This window comes from Coptis chinensis, chromosome 4 (assembly GCF_015680905.1).
Source record: "Coptis chinensis isolate HL-2020 chromosome 4, ASM1568090v1, whole genome shotgun sequence".
NCBI lineage: Eukaryota > Viridiplantae > Streptophyta > Magnoliopsida > Ranunculales > Ranunculaceae > Coptis > Coptis chinensis.
The window spans coordinates 43,633,897-43,650,627 of NC_141459.1; the positions used below are offsets into that span (position 1 = coordinate 43,633,897).

Here is a 16,731-nt window from a genome sequence, read left to right on the forward strand (position 1 = left end):
ACTACTCGCACATGCTCCTTCGCCTTTCTTTAGTTCATTATCCAAGCCCTTAATCCACTTCATAACAATATTTGTCTTATCGATCTGCATTGCCGGTTGCCAAATCTGCTGTTTCATAGAAGGCATTACACATCCTATCAAAACGTTCTTGCATCCAATCAAAGTAACTTATTTTAACCTTTAATTTGTATGACACCCCCGGTTGCCAAATCTGCTGTTTCATAGAAGGCATTACACATCCTATCAAAACGTTCATTCTTAGGGTTTTGCATCCAATCAAAGTAACTTATTTTAACCTTTAATTTGTATGACACCTCTTTACATCTTTCCTCCATCGACAAAGAATGTCCTTTTTAGGTATATTTTGAATCTTTTTCTGAATCAATATAATACGACAATAATGTGTTTACATAAGATTCCTCTAAACTCAAACAAGCGACAATTGCACCTGATGTCACTGTCATCTGGGTTGAAGCAAACTGTAAAAGTAAGTTGTAGATTTACCTCTCCAACCATAACATCTTAGGAAATTTCATACACCTCAATGCCACATTCCTTTTTAACCGAAGACACGTCACAGTAGAGCTTCCCTGTTAACTCCTTCTGAAACTCCTTGAATTTTGCAGTTGTATAACCATCTTGAAATTGTTTCTCAATTTTATAGTGAGTAATACATGGGACCCGGGAGTTGAAGGAATTAAAATCTTCTTGGTTTTCTTTCTCAGCCTTGCTCCATAATGCATTCTCATATTACTCGACAAATTGTTTCAATGTAGTCTTCAAATTGACATACCCGTCAAAAAATGCATTCATGCTCTCACTTCTTTGAGTACTTGACATTCCCGCCCAAAAAATATCTTTTACAAACACAAGAACCCAACGATGACTCTCCTTATACAAACCATCTAACCATCTATTTTCCTTAAGATCATACTTCTCAATAAACTTGTTCCATCTTCCTTCGAATTCGGTGGTTGTTAAGGAATTATAAACAGCTTGTTGCATCACAAACTTAATTGACTAGTACTTCTTATGAACCTATAATTTTTTAGGTAACTTTTTCATGATGTGCCATATACACCACCTATGGCGTGCATTCAGAAACACAATTTCTATAGCATTTTGCATGGCTTTGTCCTGGTATGTTATTATTGCATTAGGAGCACGACCACCCATACAACCAAGCCAAGTCTGAAAAACCCAAGAAAAATTCTTTGTGTCTTCACGCGATATTAAAGCACAACCTTGGCCAACAAGCTAGATTGATTGATGACCGTGATGATTCACACCCACAAAAAGAGCAAACGGCATATATGTCATACTTATTAGTTAAATAAGTTGTGTCGAACGTGATCACATCACCGAACTCCTCATGTGCTGCTTTGCTCCTTGCATCTGCCCAAAATAAATTCCCTTCCTTATTCTACCATTGTCATCTAAATCCATGAGGAAATAGAAGTTAGAATTATCTGCTTGCATTTTTGCGAAGTAATTCTGAACAGCTACAACATCCCCATTGCCAAACCTTAACTGTATGGATTTCTTGACATAATTACGACAATCTTTACCTAAATATGGCAGTTTATCAAGTCCACCCGCTTCCACCGCCAAAGAAGAATAGCCTTTGTTTGGCCGAATACACGCTTGATCATTTATCTCAAGTTTCCTTTTGACACGTCGGTTCAATTTACGATTTCTTATGAAATATCGTGGCTTTCCTTGACTCAAACCATGATTATGATCAAGTACTACAGATGTCACCCACCACTTTTCATCAGAATCTAAAGTAGCTCTAAGCTTCGCATTACATTGGGTTTTGATAACTGGATGCAATTTGAAAGAAGTGCTCTCTGTCTTGCCTGATCGAGAACATGCAAAAAGCACCCATCGAACCACCCCATCATCTCCCTTCGACGAAGACCTTTTCTTTATTGGAAACCCATTCTCAGTACCATATTTAGTGTAATATTCAAACAATCCTTTGGCAGTATCAAACACCATTCCTATATCTGGATCTCCCACTTTTTCTTCTTGAACAAATTCATTCTTCATACCCACATCAACACCAATTGTATCTTCTAATTCTTTATCATTGATGCCCTCATTCTCATGCATTTCTATACTTATATCGTCAAATTCAGAAATTTCTGGCTCAATTTTTGAAAGAAAGAAGTAAACAATTACAAATAATTAAAACTTGGGTATATTACAATCAATAATAACTTAGGTGTTATTTGGCGTGTTTTTTTTTTTTTTTTGAGTTTGAAAAAGAAGGGATGAGAGAGACGAGGGTTTAATAAATCAAAAAATAAAACAAATAAAAAAGGGTTCGGTTGACTTGACTGGGTTGACTTTTGCTTAGATTGACATGACACGTCAGCGTCCACATCAGTGTGTTGGTTGACTGTGTCAAGTTTTCGTGTCAGTGCAGAATTACTCTATGGAGAACTGATGACATTCTCATCATTCACAGCCTAAAAGATAGCCAGAATGACTAAATTGACCCAAAATGTAAGGGCACCACGGTTTAGATACCTATGGTAGGAAGAGACTCAAATTTCTTTGACGGTCAACACAGTCAAACTGGTCGAAATTTGTGAAGCAAGTTGGTGATGACTTCCTCCACTTCTTTCCAGCAACAGAAATTTATAAACTACATTTGCATTAGTTTCTGATGATGATCGTATATGCAAGTTCCTTACTCCTCCCCTTAAGATGTTGTTCACTCTAGTGATATGCGCATCATGGTATGTTTATAAACACAAGTTTTTATTATGTTATAGTTGTTTTTTTAACAAATAAGCTAGGGTTAGGCAGATCCCCACCTGCATTAATATAAATTTGTTACTCCTCCCCTTAAGATGTTGTTCACTCTAGTGATATGCGCATCAGGGTATGTTTATATTATAAACACAAGCTTTTATTATGATTATCTGTTGTAGATGTTTTTTTTAACAAATAAGTAGCTAGGGTTAGGCAGGCCTCCACCTACATTAATATAATTAACTAACTCTTACACATATTGCATACCTAAAGCATCCTCTTTAGTTATGACATGCAGAGATGGAGTGATTTAAAGGCCCGGGGAACAAAAGAAAACAATAAATTACAATGAGAGAGACCAGCAAGATGGTCTACTACTCTATTTGACTCTCTAAAACCGTGACTGAGGAAATGCATTGAAACACAAACAGTAATGGTCTCTTAGTACGACAATAGTACATCTGTACAAGGAATGTACAGATAAAAAATGTATGTATGGAAAGAATGAAATATGAGATGGCCAAGTTTAATAACGTAAAACTACATTATATGGCTTTTTAAGGGTGTATATAGGGTTGTTAATGGGTTAGAGAAGCCCCGAAGCCCAATTGAATATGAACCAATAAGATAGGGACTTAGATCTTAAATATTGTCCGTTAAGACTATTGGGCCAGTTCTGGACATACCCCTGTTCAATCCGATAACGGTCCAGTTCGAAAACTAAAGTAGGTTTGTTAGTTTTTCAATTAAATACTAGTACATTTTCAACTATTAGCATACATAAAAAGTTTGAGGCCACACCTCCAGCATGGATGTTACACTATGAATTACTATATAAAAGGGGGCACTGTCAACTCTACTGCAGCATGGATATTACACTGTGAATTACTACTGCAACATCTGCAAAAAACATCACACTTGACGCTGAGTTCTTTTAACACAAATAATGAATGCTTTTTGGCTTTTGAAAATAAATGCACTTATAAATAACTAAGACTGCACAAAAACAACTTAGAAGCAATCAAAATGATACTTGTTTAGACGTAATAACATGAATTTCTTTATAAAACTACTACAAATTTCAATTAGATGACATACAAATGTTATCATCGCAAACACTACCATCGAACCATATTTCTTTTCTAGTTTAGTAATAACTGGTCGGATCTAGATGGATTTCCACCATCACCCTCTCACTTAACAATAATTCTACATTAACAAAAAAAAAATGACACACTCAACCAACACAGTGACATGGCACTACAACATCAATGTTGCACCATGAAAAACCACCACCGCAACATCAATGATGCACTAAAAAATACCACTGCAACATTAATGTTGCACCATGAAAACCATTGCAACATCAATGTTGCACCGATAAATACCACTGCAACATTAATGTTGCACCATAAAACCCACTGCAACTAACACCAATATTGCACCGAGAAATATCATTGCAACATCAATGATGCACCATGAAAAATCAATGGAATGGATGGTTTGATATGAAGGAAAGATGAGAATGGAAAGAGAAAAAAATATTTTAAGAGAGAGAAAAGAGATTTTTTATTGTCTTTTATTTTCACCTAGGTGGACACGAGTCAACATGCTACGTCATTGTGTCATTTTTTCTGTTGATAGACAATTCACAGCCAAGTTTCTGTCAGGAGCGGTACTCAACACCTTAGTATGTATGAGAAACTAAATGAACTATGTCATTAACACGTACCCTCTCGCGATGCATAGTATCCTCTTTAATATATTTGCTAGTCTTTTGTATATGTTAATGTTTATAGGAATCTGCACACCTATAGTGCGAAGTTACTCATGCTAATAGAAAATTGAAATGCATGTAGGATGTTAGTATATACTTTCAAGTTCTTAAAGGATTAAAATTAATAATATAACACATAGAAATAAGGTAAGTGACTCAACTTTGTAATGCACTTTAATATTACTTTCAGTATATAATCCAGTGCAACATTCAGGTTGCAGAGGTTTATTTGTTAGTGCAACATTTGTGTTGTAGTCGTTCTATCAGTGCAACAATCATATTGCAACGGGTCAATCAGTGCAACTTAACGTTAGTGGTCCATCCATAATGTACTCTAACTATAAATTAAATCTTGCACTAAAAAAAATATATACATCAATTCTAATCTACCATTGGAAAGCTAGAAAATCAATTCCATAATCTTGTAACATAATACCCAAAACCAAAACCGAGTCTTTCACTTTATCTTTTTTGTCAGTAAGATAATCATCACACTTATAGTAAAAGCACGCACGATTAATAAGATCTAAGTTTTACTACACTTTTTATCAAATTAATTCTTTAAATGAAATTCGAAACTCAAAGTCAAATAAAAAAACAATTTGAGAAATGAAAGAGGAAATTTTGAGAGAGAGTGAGGACGAAAAAGACGAAATTAATGGGGCTCGAAAGAAGTATGGACTAGGGGTCGTGAGTTGATGAAGAGAATGTAGAGATGGAAGAAAGGGGTAAATTTAGTATTATAAGAAACTAAATGAGATGACCCAATTGGGTAAATGTCTTTATGTCGCAATTCAACGTGTTTGATGTTTTTAATTCACAACTAAAAAAAACGAGTGGGCTTGAGCCGTAATTCATAAAGGCAATGGGTTTTAGGGGTGCAAGTGGATATCCAAATATTCGAATTCGTATTCGAAAAATCAGATATTATCCGAAAATTTCGGATAACGGATTCAGATAATTTTTTATGTCCGAACTGGTTTCGGATACGGATTCGAATACTGCCATATCCGCATCCAAAAATATCCGATCCGATTTAAAAAATTAATAGTTATTATATATAATTTATTTATTTATTTATTATTGTATAAACTATTATATAAAATCATAAACTAGTAATATAAAACTATAATAACAAAATAAATATATATATATATATATATATATATATATATATATATATATATATATATATATATATTTATAATAGTTTTATAGTGGTAAAATGAATTGTTCAAAACAAATAAAATTTTAATAAATATTAATTTTCGGATCACATATTATCCGATATCCGATTCGGATATCCGAAATAGGATTCGAATAAATTTTTTAATATCCGTTGGATTCGGATTCGGATACAGGCATATCCGAATCATCCGATATCCAATTCGGATATCCGAAATTGGATTCGGATAAATTTTTTAATATCCCTTGGATTCGGATATCGGTATAAATTTTTGGATTCGGATTCAGATACAGGCATATCCGAATATGAACCTATCCGTTTGCACCCCTAGTTTTAGGTTAATAAAGACCGTAATTAGGGTTTTCACCCTAATTTTTATTTTTATTTTTGATAGGAAAAGTTGGGGGTTGCAACCCCTACCCGCCCCCCCCAGATACGCCTTCCACACACACACACACAAAATGTAGTTATCAGAGTTGATCGGAGTTGACACAAAAATGAGATCTATGATCCTAGAGATGAGATCTACAAGATGGGATAAGTTGATTGAAGTTTACAAAAAAGAAACCATTTCTAACAACACAAATATGAAGTCTGAAGTGAACAAGATTGTTCTTTCTCTGCTGATGATGATCTCTGAGGTAGATATCAAAAGAATGACAACAACCAAGACTGGCGGAGGAATCAAACCTTCATTTGAGACAATTGTAGTCGTTGACTCAATCAAGAAAGTCTTTGAAACCCACTTTATGGTTAACTTTTGTATCCACCATTTGTCATTAACACAGATTTCAGTGCAATTTGTTTCCTTTCTTCCATTCTCTTTGTATGTCAGTGATGTGTTCTCTACATGCCTATTTCTTCTCTCTTCCAATTTGAATCTCTGGCTCTTAATGATCAAAATGTCTCACCTTTTCTATTTCTGTATCTTTTCCTGTAAATTAACAACTACTTTCTCTCTTATCTGGGGATAGTTTCACTCAAGTGTAAGAGCAAAGGATCTAAAAGTAGATTTTTGGCCAATTCAGGGACATCTCTCTGCAGATATTTATAGTCCTAACAACCTATACACCTACCAAAAAATCATCACCATAGCCAAGCAGTGGCTAGAAAACTCTTCGTCCAAGAAATTCTTCCAACTCTCTCTCCAATCTGATGACACATCTAACAAAAAAACTACCAATACCACCCATCCCCCCATCATTATACATCCAAAAACACCACAAAAACAACACCATATTTCTCTATATATAGCCCAACAACCACATCAGTTTAATCTCATGGAAGACATAACACATGTTCTAGCACAAGCTCATCTCACCAAATACAAAGAAGAACTCCTTATTATGGAAATCCCCAAGAATCTACTTCTACAAACCAGTGCTCGCTGGAACTCATCATTTGTTGGGAAGATATTCACTGAAACAAAACTTGACCCAAATAAAGTTATGAGAGCTATCAGGGGAAAGTGGAATCTCAAACAATGACTGCAAATTCTCACTGCTGAAGGTGGTCGATTTATTCTCAGTTTTGAAAATGAAATCGATAAGGAAAATTTTTTGAAAAATGAACCATGGAAAATAATGAGCTATCTCCTAGTTTTGAAGGAATTCAATCCGGAAATCAAACCAAATCAGGTAGCTTTTAAGACATCTCTCTTATGGATCAACTTCACCGGTCTTCAGCTCGAACACCAATCACCATCGGTGATCAAACTTATAGCTGCTACTGCTGGTATTGTTAAAGAAATTGATCCACCTGATACCACCCCAAGGGATGCAACTGGATACAAAGCAAGGGTAAAAGTTGATCTTTACAAACCCATGCGTCAAGGAACCATGACTGAAACACTTTACATAGGGCCAACATGGGTTGATTTTGTCTACACTGGAATTCCTTATCAGTCATGCAAAATATGTCACCGCTTCACCCATGACACAAACAACTGTGATGGAGTACCACCCACAGTTAATGAGCTTCTAATGATAACAACAATCTCGTTAGTAGTTGAACCGATCCACTTTCAAGCACGATCAACACCAGAAATCATTAGATCAGCTCATTTAGAAATAGGTGGTACCACAACAGCTAATTCAGATGCTCTACATCACCAAGACTTGCTCAGCGGAACAGTGGTTCACTTACCACCTAAAAGACATGCAACACCAAAAGTTGAACACGTTATCACTATTGATAACGTGGCAAAGGCGCTTACAAAAAATGCTACTTTGGATCAGATCATAACACGCGCAAGCCCACATGAATGTCAAGACAATACAATTCCCACTCCCAACCTTGTTGGTATGGATATCTCTACTGATCTACAACTACCAAAGCCCAACAAAGTCTTCAAACCAAAGCCCATCCGAAGGAAAAATTGCAAAAACCAACCCACACCCATACTGATCGATGAAAACATCTCTCTCACTAATCAAATCCAAAATCTCATTTCCTCACAACCACAAAAAACCCCAAAAAACAAGCAGTCTTCCCACCTTCAAGCCGCCGACACAAAAACAAAGGAAAATTATCAGTAGAAGATGAAAACCGATCACCCAAGAAAAGACACACAAACTTTCTCAAAGATGAATCCAACCAATATATACCCACAAAATATATGGAAGAAAATTTCTATACTCATCTACCACCACCTCAAACCATACCATCTCCGGATTAAATCCCTATTGAATTTCTAAAACCAAACACTAATAACCAGAGGGAAAACCATGCCAACAATCAGATATAAAATCTCTGTCTATCAGAACTCTCCTCTGAAGCTGTATGGGATATCATCCACAGTCCAATGGTTAGCTAACTCCTTCACTCAAAAGGACTAGTGATAAAATTGCTATGGAATGATCAAGATTGGGCACCAACCAATCAACACCTATATGGGGAACTTCAATATGATTTGCACAACACTGACTTGGAACTCTATCAAAATAATGAATGGGAAGAAACAATGGTTGTACAGATGAGCATCGAAGCCCAAATTTCACATGCCGAACCAACCCCCGGCCCTGAATCTACTACATATCTCAGAGGATCCTTTGCAATTGCCTATGTGGAAAATTGGCACAACTTCGTCTTCACATCATCAGGTACAAATAATCATCCCCCTCTACTCCATCTCTAATATCATGTTCTCCTATATCATTTTTTGTCACCATTTCATCCATTTGTTTAATATCTTCTTCTTATCTCCTAATTGCGTTTATGATCCCTGTATATATCTTTTTTACTTCATATTTTATTCCTCTATTATCTTATGTCTATACCTTTGGTCTCACTCCATGGATATCTTTAGGTTCTCTGTTGTCTATTATATGTTAATCTGTAAGTTGTTCACTCATCATCTTAGTAAGGTCATCGAATCTCTGTGTGACAATAAATCATGGTTCCTATATGGGTTTGTGACTGTACCAGAACAGTCACTAGTAGTAACTTAATGAGGACGATTAGCTGGAATTGCCGAGGATGTGGTAGCCCATCTACCATTAGACATTTGCAACATTTGATTACTCTTGAAAACACTGATATTCTCTCTCTCTGAAACAAAAGCCTCTATTCAATCCATAACAATTCTAATCAACCAATTAAACTACCCACATCACTTTTCTGTACCATCTATCCACACTTCAGGTGGACTTTGTCTTCTATGGAAATCTGGCATTAATCTCTCTATCCTATCTAACTCCCCCAACTCCATCACTACTGAAATTAATAAAGGATCCCATCAGCCTTGGATTGCTTGTTTTTTCTATGGAAGCCCTTATAAATCCATTAGAAATAGAAGTTGGGACCCTATTAGAAATTTAGATATATCCCCTATACCAATCCTGATTATAGGAGATCTTAATGTAACCATTTCTAATGAAGAAATCATAGGTGGGAAACTGTATGAATACCAAGATGGAGAACCTGCTCACACAATTATAAATGATCTTTCTCTTATTGATATTGGTTTTAAAGGTTATCCTTACACTTGGTCTAATAAGAGAACTGCACCTGACAATATCCAAAAAAGACTAGATAGAGCTTTTGTAAATACAAATTGGTATACCATTTTCCTAAAAGCAACCCTTGTACATAAAGCTGCTATTGGATATGATCATTGCCCTATCCTCCTAGACACTCAACCCTCTCCTAACACAAATCCAAAACCTTTTAAATTTCAGTCCATGTGGATACAACACCCAGATTATCACAATATTGTCAACTCTGCTTGGAATGACTCATATCATCAATAACCCCTTATTCAATCTCACCTCCTTTTTTCAAAAAATCTGGGTTCTACAAAAAAGGCTCTTAAACTATGGAATATAACCACTTTTGGAAATATTTTTAAACAAATAAAAGACTTACAAATAAAAATTGCTTTCTATCAAAGTAAAGCACCCACTTCTGAAAACATCTTTCTTGAAAAAAACTGCTCTTAATCAACTTGATAACCTTTTTGAATGCGAAGAAAGTTTCTGGAAATAAAAGTCTAGGGATGTAGACATAAAAGAGGGTGACAGAAATACGAGGTATTTTCATATTAAGACCCTGAGACACTGAAAATGCAATAGGATCAACCACTAGAAAATTGAAGATGGATCATGGGTCTCATCCTCATCCCTCATTGCTAAAACTCTGGTGTCTCACTTTCAAAATTTCCTTAATGAAGACAAACGTACCTGTAAATTCTTCTACCATCCCCTCTCTTTCCCCCTATCATTACACAAGATGAAAATGATGCCCTTCTTCTTCCAATCACCAAAGAGGAGGTTAAGTATGTTCTTTTTGTGATGGGTGCACTTAAAGCACTTTGTCCAGATGGTTTCCCTGCTTTATTCTTTCAGAAATCATGGGATCTTTTACATGAAGACATTTTCAAAATGGTCTCTAATTTTTTCACCTCTGCATAGTCTTGAGAAGCTTAACCACACTAACATTGCTCTCATCCCAAAATCTGCTAATCCCACCTACAGTAAAGATTTTAGGCCCATTAACTTATGTAGCATCTCATATAAAATCATTTCTAAGACTTTATCTTACAGACTTAAAGCTACTCTTTTCCCTTGCATATCACCTTATCAAAGTGCATATGTTACTGGTAGGTAAATATCTGATAATGTTAGTCTTGCACATGAGATTTTTCACACCATGAAAAAGAAAAAAGGTATCTCTGGTCTTATGGCTATCAAAGTGGACATGTCAAAGGCTTTTGAGAGAATAAACACTACTAGAAAAAAGGGTTTTTGTGACTGTTTTAAAATGTTATTTGTGATTGTTTTGTTCGAAACGGTCACAAATGATAGAAAATGGTTTTTGTGACTGTTTTAAAAGTTTTTTTTGTGATTCTGCTGGATCTTGAACTGTCACAAATGTTTTTTTTAGGAAGGGGTATATGTGTAGAATATTATTTGTGACCATTGCCCCAAAATAGTTACATATTCCAGACTTTATGTGACAGTCTTCGACCCAATTATTTCTCAGTCCCGCCACTCCAAGAGCCCACAAATAATAGCCCATGTTCGGTCTCCCCCTTCCTTCCAACATAGCCCACGTTCGGTCTCCCCTTCCTTCCAACAGTTCGAAGTTCCAGGTAAGTGTTCTACGAAAAAAAAAACTCGATTCAAGTTTTTGTCGAACTCGATTCCCTAACCAGTGTTCATTAGCTCTTCCAAAGTCAGTATTGTGGTTCGTTCTTCTCTCTTTCATCGATTTTGAACTTTTTCATAGTACAAAGTTTTCGTTTTTTGAGTTCTATGCGATTTTTCTTTTGGGAATAGGGGAATTTCTATGCGTTCACACCTACTCTGCCTCTCTCATACGATAATATCCACTTGAATCGAGCAAGGTACGGGTTTTCATCTGATTTTGTTTGGAAATTCACAATTATCAGGGTCTTCTGTTTTGAATGGGTTAACTTGTTCTAGTTTTTCTAATTTATCGATATATTTTATCCATTCAACTGCTGACTTGCTTGTATAACTGAAGTTTTAGTTGCTTTACTCTTGAGGAAAGGAGTTATTTGTTTATGGAGTTCTTGTTCTCTCTATTTTTTTTTTTGGCTGCATTTTTGCATTTCATGAGTTTGGATTTCGTTGACGAATTCGGAAGGAAATTTCGCATCCAGTGCACTCTCTTTACAGAGATTTCAAACATATATTAATTGATTTTTGTTTGTTGTTTTCTGTTAGTAAGTTTTGATAATGGATGGTGTTTTTTTTTAATGGATGTGTGGTAGCACAATGACAATTTGATATTTTTTTTCAATTTTTCATAAGTCTTTGTAGTGAGAAATTTCTTTTCTACAGATGACACTGATGGAATTCAAATATTTTAATTAAATGAGCCCCATAATGAAGAGACAAGGCATTTTCTGTTTATTTCATTATCTCATGCTCTCTGTTTTTCCTTTTGGGTCTGGGATTAATGATTTGCAATATCCAGGAAGAGGACATACGCCATTGAGGATAAAGGTTGCAAACATTGCTATTGAAGAAGGTCAAAATGCTTGAAATTGTAAGTCATGCAGGGTGATAGTAACTATTGAATAATAGTAAGCCTTCAATTTGTTTTGACCATGTGCACTTTATTGTTGGCAGTTTTTGTGAGTGCTTTGCTACTGGAATATATTGTGCTGAACCTTGTGCATGCCAAAGATGCTTTAACAAACCTGAATATGAAGGTATTGTTCTTGGAACCCGACAACAAATTAAAACACCCAATCCACTTGCGTTTGCTCCAGAAATTGTACGTCATGTGTCGGCATCCCCATCAAACAGTGGAGTAAGGACTCTATTTCTATTGTCTTAAAAAGGAGCATACATTTGCAAGATGTCCATATGTACGTCTTGAAAATATTGTGACTGCTTTCTGGTTTATGCTTGTTAACTAGCTAGTTGAAGTGGATCCGTATTTGTTACTCAAGTTATTAGTTCTACTGTCTATGTTACTTAAGTTATTAGTTCTACTGCCTATTCTTACTCCCTGTTGTGGCACCCACATAAAATGCACACTGGACAGCGTAATTGTACATTAAGCTGAGCCCATAATGAAGACTGTTAAGAGGAAATGCCTAACCTATATGAAACTTCAACCAAAAAATGAAAATTCTAGAATGCTGAATTTTACCAACATAAAGAGTTTGGCTTTAACGGCATAAAGAGTTTGGTGAACGGTTAGATTGACTAATGTCGGTGCAACTAGAGGGAGTAAGTATAGGGGAGTATATGAGAGGGAGTCATGTGATACTTTATTGCTATAGTAATATTGCGGTAATCATTTTTTGTAATTTAATTGTCTTTATTATTGTTACAAGATTTCCATTTGCTTATGTATATGTATTGTTGTTGCTTCAGCCAATTTATGGCTTTGCCTCGGGAGATCCTTTGTGTTTCAAAAGAGCTGTGGGACACAAGGATTTGTTTTATATTGATGACAATTAAGGATGTTGAATTTAAAGATGTAAGATGCTCTTATTTTAAGAGTGCGTTCAAAGGCTTTCCATACCATTTTGGTCTGACGGTGTACTTTCTTTGGGGTTTGCAGGTGATCAAAGAACCTATACCAAAAGTACCACTTGATACAGCAGGAGCTGCCCATTGGTTAGCTATTGAAGGAGTACAACCTACCATTCCAGAAAATGCTCCAGAGTGGAAAGGTCCGTGTCTTAGTTTTTTGCATTTTTTTAGTTTTTCATCGATAAAAGATACTGCACTCATACAAACATAACTATTACAAGATCAATACCAAGATTAACCACAAAAGGTGAAGATCAAGGACCACAGCCTCATTACACCCAAAATGGTGTAGTGACTGCTTGGGACATTCCTCATTCTTGCATTATTTTCTTTATTTTTGGCAGGGTGCATTTTCTTTACGTTGGTTAGTATAATGATGTTTAGTTCTAGTTCACGTTAGCTAGTTCAATGGTGTTGAATTTTGGGATGGTTGTATATATGCTTAATCTAAGATAGTTGCAATGATGTTTAGCCAACCAGGACAAAAATGGTAAATATGCAGATGATGCCACTGGGGAAGTTGCATCCCTGTTATGTAGGCACCACTGATTTCTCTCTATCTTGTAGGATGAATAAAAAGCAGGTTGAGGAGGGAACTATAGAGGCTGTGGGCAATTAAGACGTCCCCACTCTAGTGTTGGGTGCTCCGGAACGCAGTGGTCATGTTAATTAGAGGCTAGGAGATGGAGTTTGAATGGATTTTAGTTACATTTCCGTGGGTGTAATGTTTTCATTCTTAACTTGAAGTGCATTGTTAGCTGTAAGAGGGGTCCAAAAGGAAGCTGAGAAGTTCTCAATCTCCAAGTTGGCATGCCATCACGGTAAACAATTACAGTCACTATATATCTATGTACTCATTGATTTAACTAAGTATCACATCCCTAATTTTCAATTTCAAATGTTGTTTATATATATAGGGCCTGAGCAATCAGACAATATACAATGCGATATTCATGCGAGAAATAATGGATGATCCTTCTCCTCCATTGAAAGTGAAAACAATAAAATTTCACATTTTTACTTTAGTCATGATATCTATACCAACGGTGTTTTATCTTTCTTTTTATCTCTACCAATTGTATTTCATATATAATGTATATGTTGTTTCTTATATTTCAGATAAAGATTAATCTTGATCATGAAAATGCTTACACCTACAAGGAGAGAGATAGATGAAGTTTGAAAAGACTTCGTTCAGTTCATAGAAGAATATATTGTGAACTATCCTCATGATGAACAACCACAACGCTAAGATGACGTGAGTGATCGACTTTGGTGAGATTAGGTTCTTCTTTTCATTTGGATTTGGATTTGGATTTGGATTTAGATTAGGATTAGGCTGATTTATATATATTAGATTGGGAATGTATTATTTACTTTATTGTGTTTTATGAAGAAGTACAAATATATATTGGTTATGTTATCCAGTTATCCAAGGGGATTGGAATGTTTTAATGGAATTAACACTTTATGAGTATTACTTGAAAATTAACGGATAATAATATTCAGGTATGTAGTTTATTCAGGTGTACGTGTAGTTTATTGCAGGTCCCCAATTTTGTGAGTTTTCATATATATATTCACATTTTTTTTTCTTTTTTTAATAAAAAAAACAATATATACATATCATGGTTTTACCCAAACCGTCATGACTAATGGTACTTTTTATGACCGTTAAAGGATGAATGTATAACTGTTTATTTAAAACCGTCACAAATGATATGATTTGTTGTGACGGTTTTTGAGCAGTTGTTACTGTTTTTTATGGTAGACATATGCTAGTCTGGAACAAATATTTGTGACGGTTTTGGGAAAAAAATAAATGACTCTCACTCCGTCACGGTTTTGGAAAAAAAAAAACAGTGACAAAAGACTTTTTGTCACTGTTTTTAACAGTGATATAAAGCCTTTTTTCTTGTAGTACTGGAATACTTTAACTGAGATCATGAACTCCCTGGGTATTGACCCACATTTGAGTTCCCTTGTTCATAACTGTATATCCTCACCACACTTCTCTGTCATTGTTATTGGTACAACTCATGGTCACTTCAAATCTAAAAGAGGACTTAGACAAGGTGATCCTTTGTCACCCCTTCTGTTCATTTTGTGTATGGAAGTCCTCTCTAGACTCATAAATAAACATGTCTCTGTAAATAACATTCATGGGATTAAAATTGCTAAAAATAGTTCTCCCATTGCACATCTACTATTTGCAGATGATGCTTTTATCTTCTATATAGAGTTGACATTATGAAAGCAAACTCTGTTCTAACTATCCTCAATGATTTCTGTCATATCACTGGACAAGAAATTAATTTTGAAAAGTCAGGAGTTCACTTTAGTAAAAATATACCCAGTTTTAAAGTTGTGGATATACAAAAAATTCTTAACATGAAAATAATTGAAGTAGGGGAAAAATACTTGGGAACAAAACTCTTTCTTGGGAAACCGAAAACAGAAATTTTCAATGAATTAATCCTCAAAGTGAACAGGAAGATTTCTGGTTGGAAAAGCAAAATTTTATCACAAGCTGCAAGAACAGTTCTCATTGAGTCCATAAGCTCTGCCATGCCTATCTACCATATGAGCACCTTTGGTTTACCAATAGGAATTACTGAAAAAATAAATGTCATTCAAAGAGATTTTTGGTGGGGAAAATAAAAACAAAAAAAAAAAAAAAATCCTTGCTATCTTAAAACTTGGTCTTTCATATGTCAATCCAAAAGAGTCGGAGGTCTTGGCATTAGAGATTCGAGACTCAATAATTGGGCTCACCTTACTAGAATTTTCTGGCAAATTATAACAAATCCTAATTCCTTAGTAGTTCACAACTCAAGAGTAAGTATTTTCCACATAATAACATCTTACAGGCTTGCAGAAAAAAAATGGATCCTCCTGGTTTTGGCAAGGTATGTTGTATATTCTACCTCTTATTAAAGACAACTCCACATGGCATGTTGGAATAGATACAAGCATAAACATATGGGAAGACTCATGGCTACCATTTGGTAAAATCCCTCCATCATATCCTGTTAATATTAATTACACTATTGTCTTACATTTGATTAATCAACATAGTAGAACATGGAATTCTTCTATTATACAATCTCTTTTCGACCATGAAAGTGATATGCATATTCATAATGTTTATCTCTCTATTAGAAATCTAGTAGACTCTTTACACTGGAACCTTACAAAAAAAAGGCATATATAGTGTTAAATCTATGTATAATAAACTAAGCATGCCTGTTAATATGTTTGTAAACCATTATACCACTCTTTCTTTCTGGCACAATGATAATTTGCCTAGACACACCCTCCTAGCATGGAAATTCTATCATGATATTGTCCCTACTAGAGATCATTTATCGTGTATTATGTTTATATTAGATAAAACTTGTCTTCTATGTGGAAATTGTTTAGAAAGTGTTCACCATATTCTCCTGGTTTGCCCTTTCACTAGAGCTTTGTGGTTTCAAACACCTTGGCTG

At 35.2% G+C, this 16,731-nt stretch overlaps 1 protein-coding gene across 1 annotated transcript; it reads right to left on the reverse strand.

The window, feature by feature from the left end:
- Positions 1–1,353: 1,353 nt before the first annotated feature.
- Positions 1,354–2,115, reverse strand: LOC147503597 (protein FAR1-RELATED SEQUENCE 6-like). The gene has a single exon (XM_086604900.1). The coding sequence runs from the start codon at positions 2,113–2,115 to the stop codon at positions 1,354–1,356; it is 762 nt and encodes a 253-aa protein (XP_086461026.1).
- Between the last annotated feature and the right edge of the window lie 14,616 nt (positions 2,116–16,731).

Excerpts from the sequence above, each read along its gene's own strand:
- LOC147503597 (XM_086604900.1), bottom strand. The coding sequence starts at position 2,115 with ATGCATGAGAATGAGGGCATCAATGATAAAGAATTAGAAGATACAATT.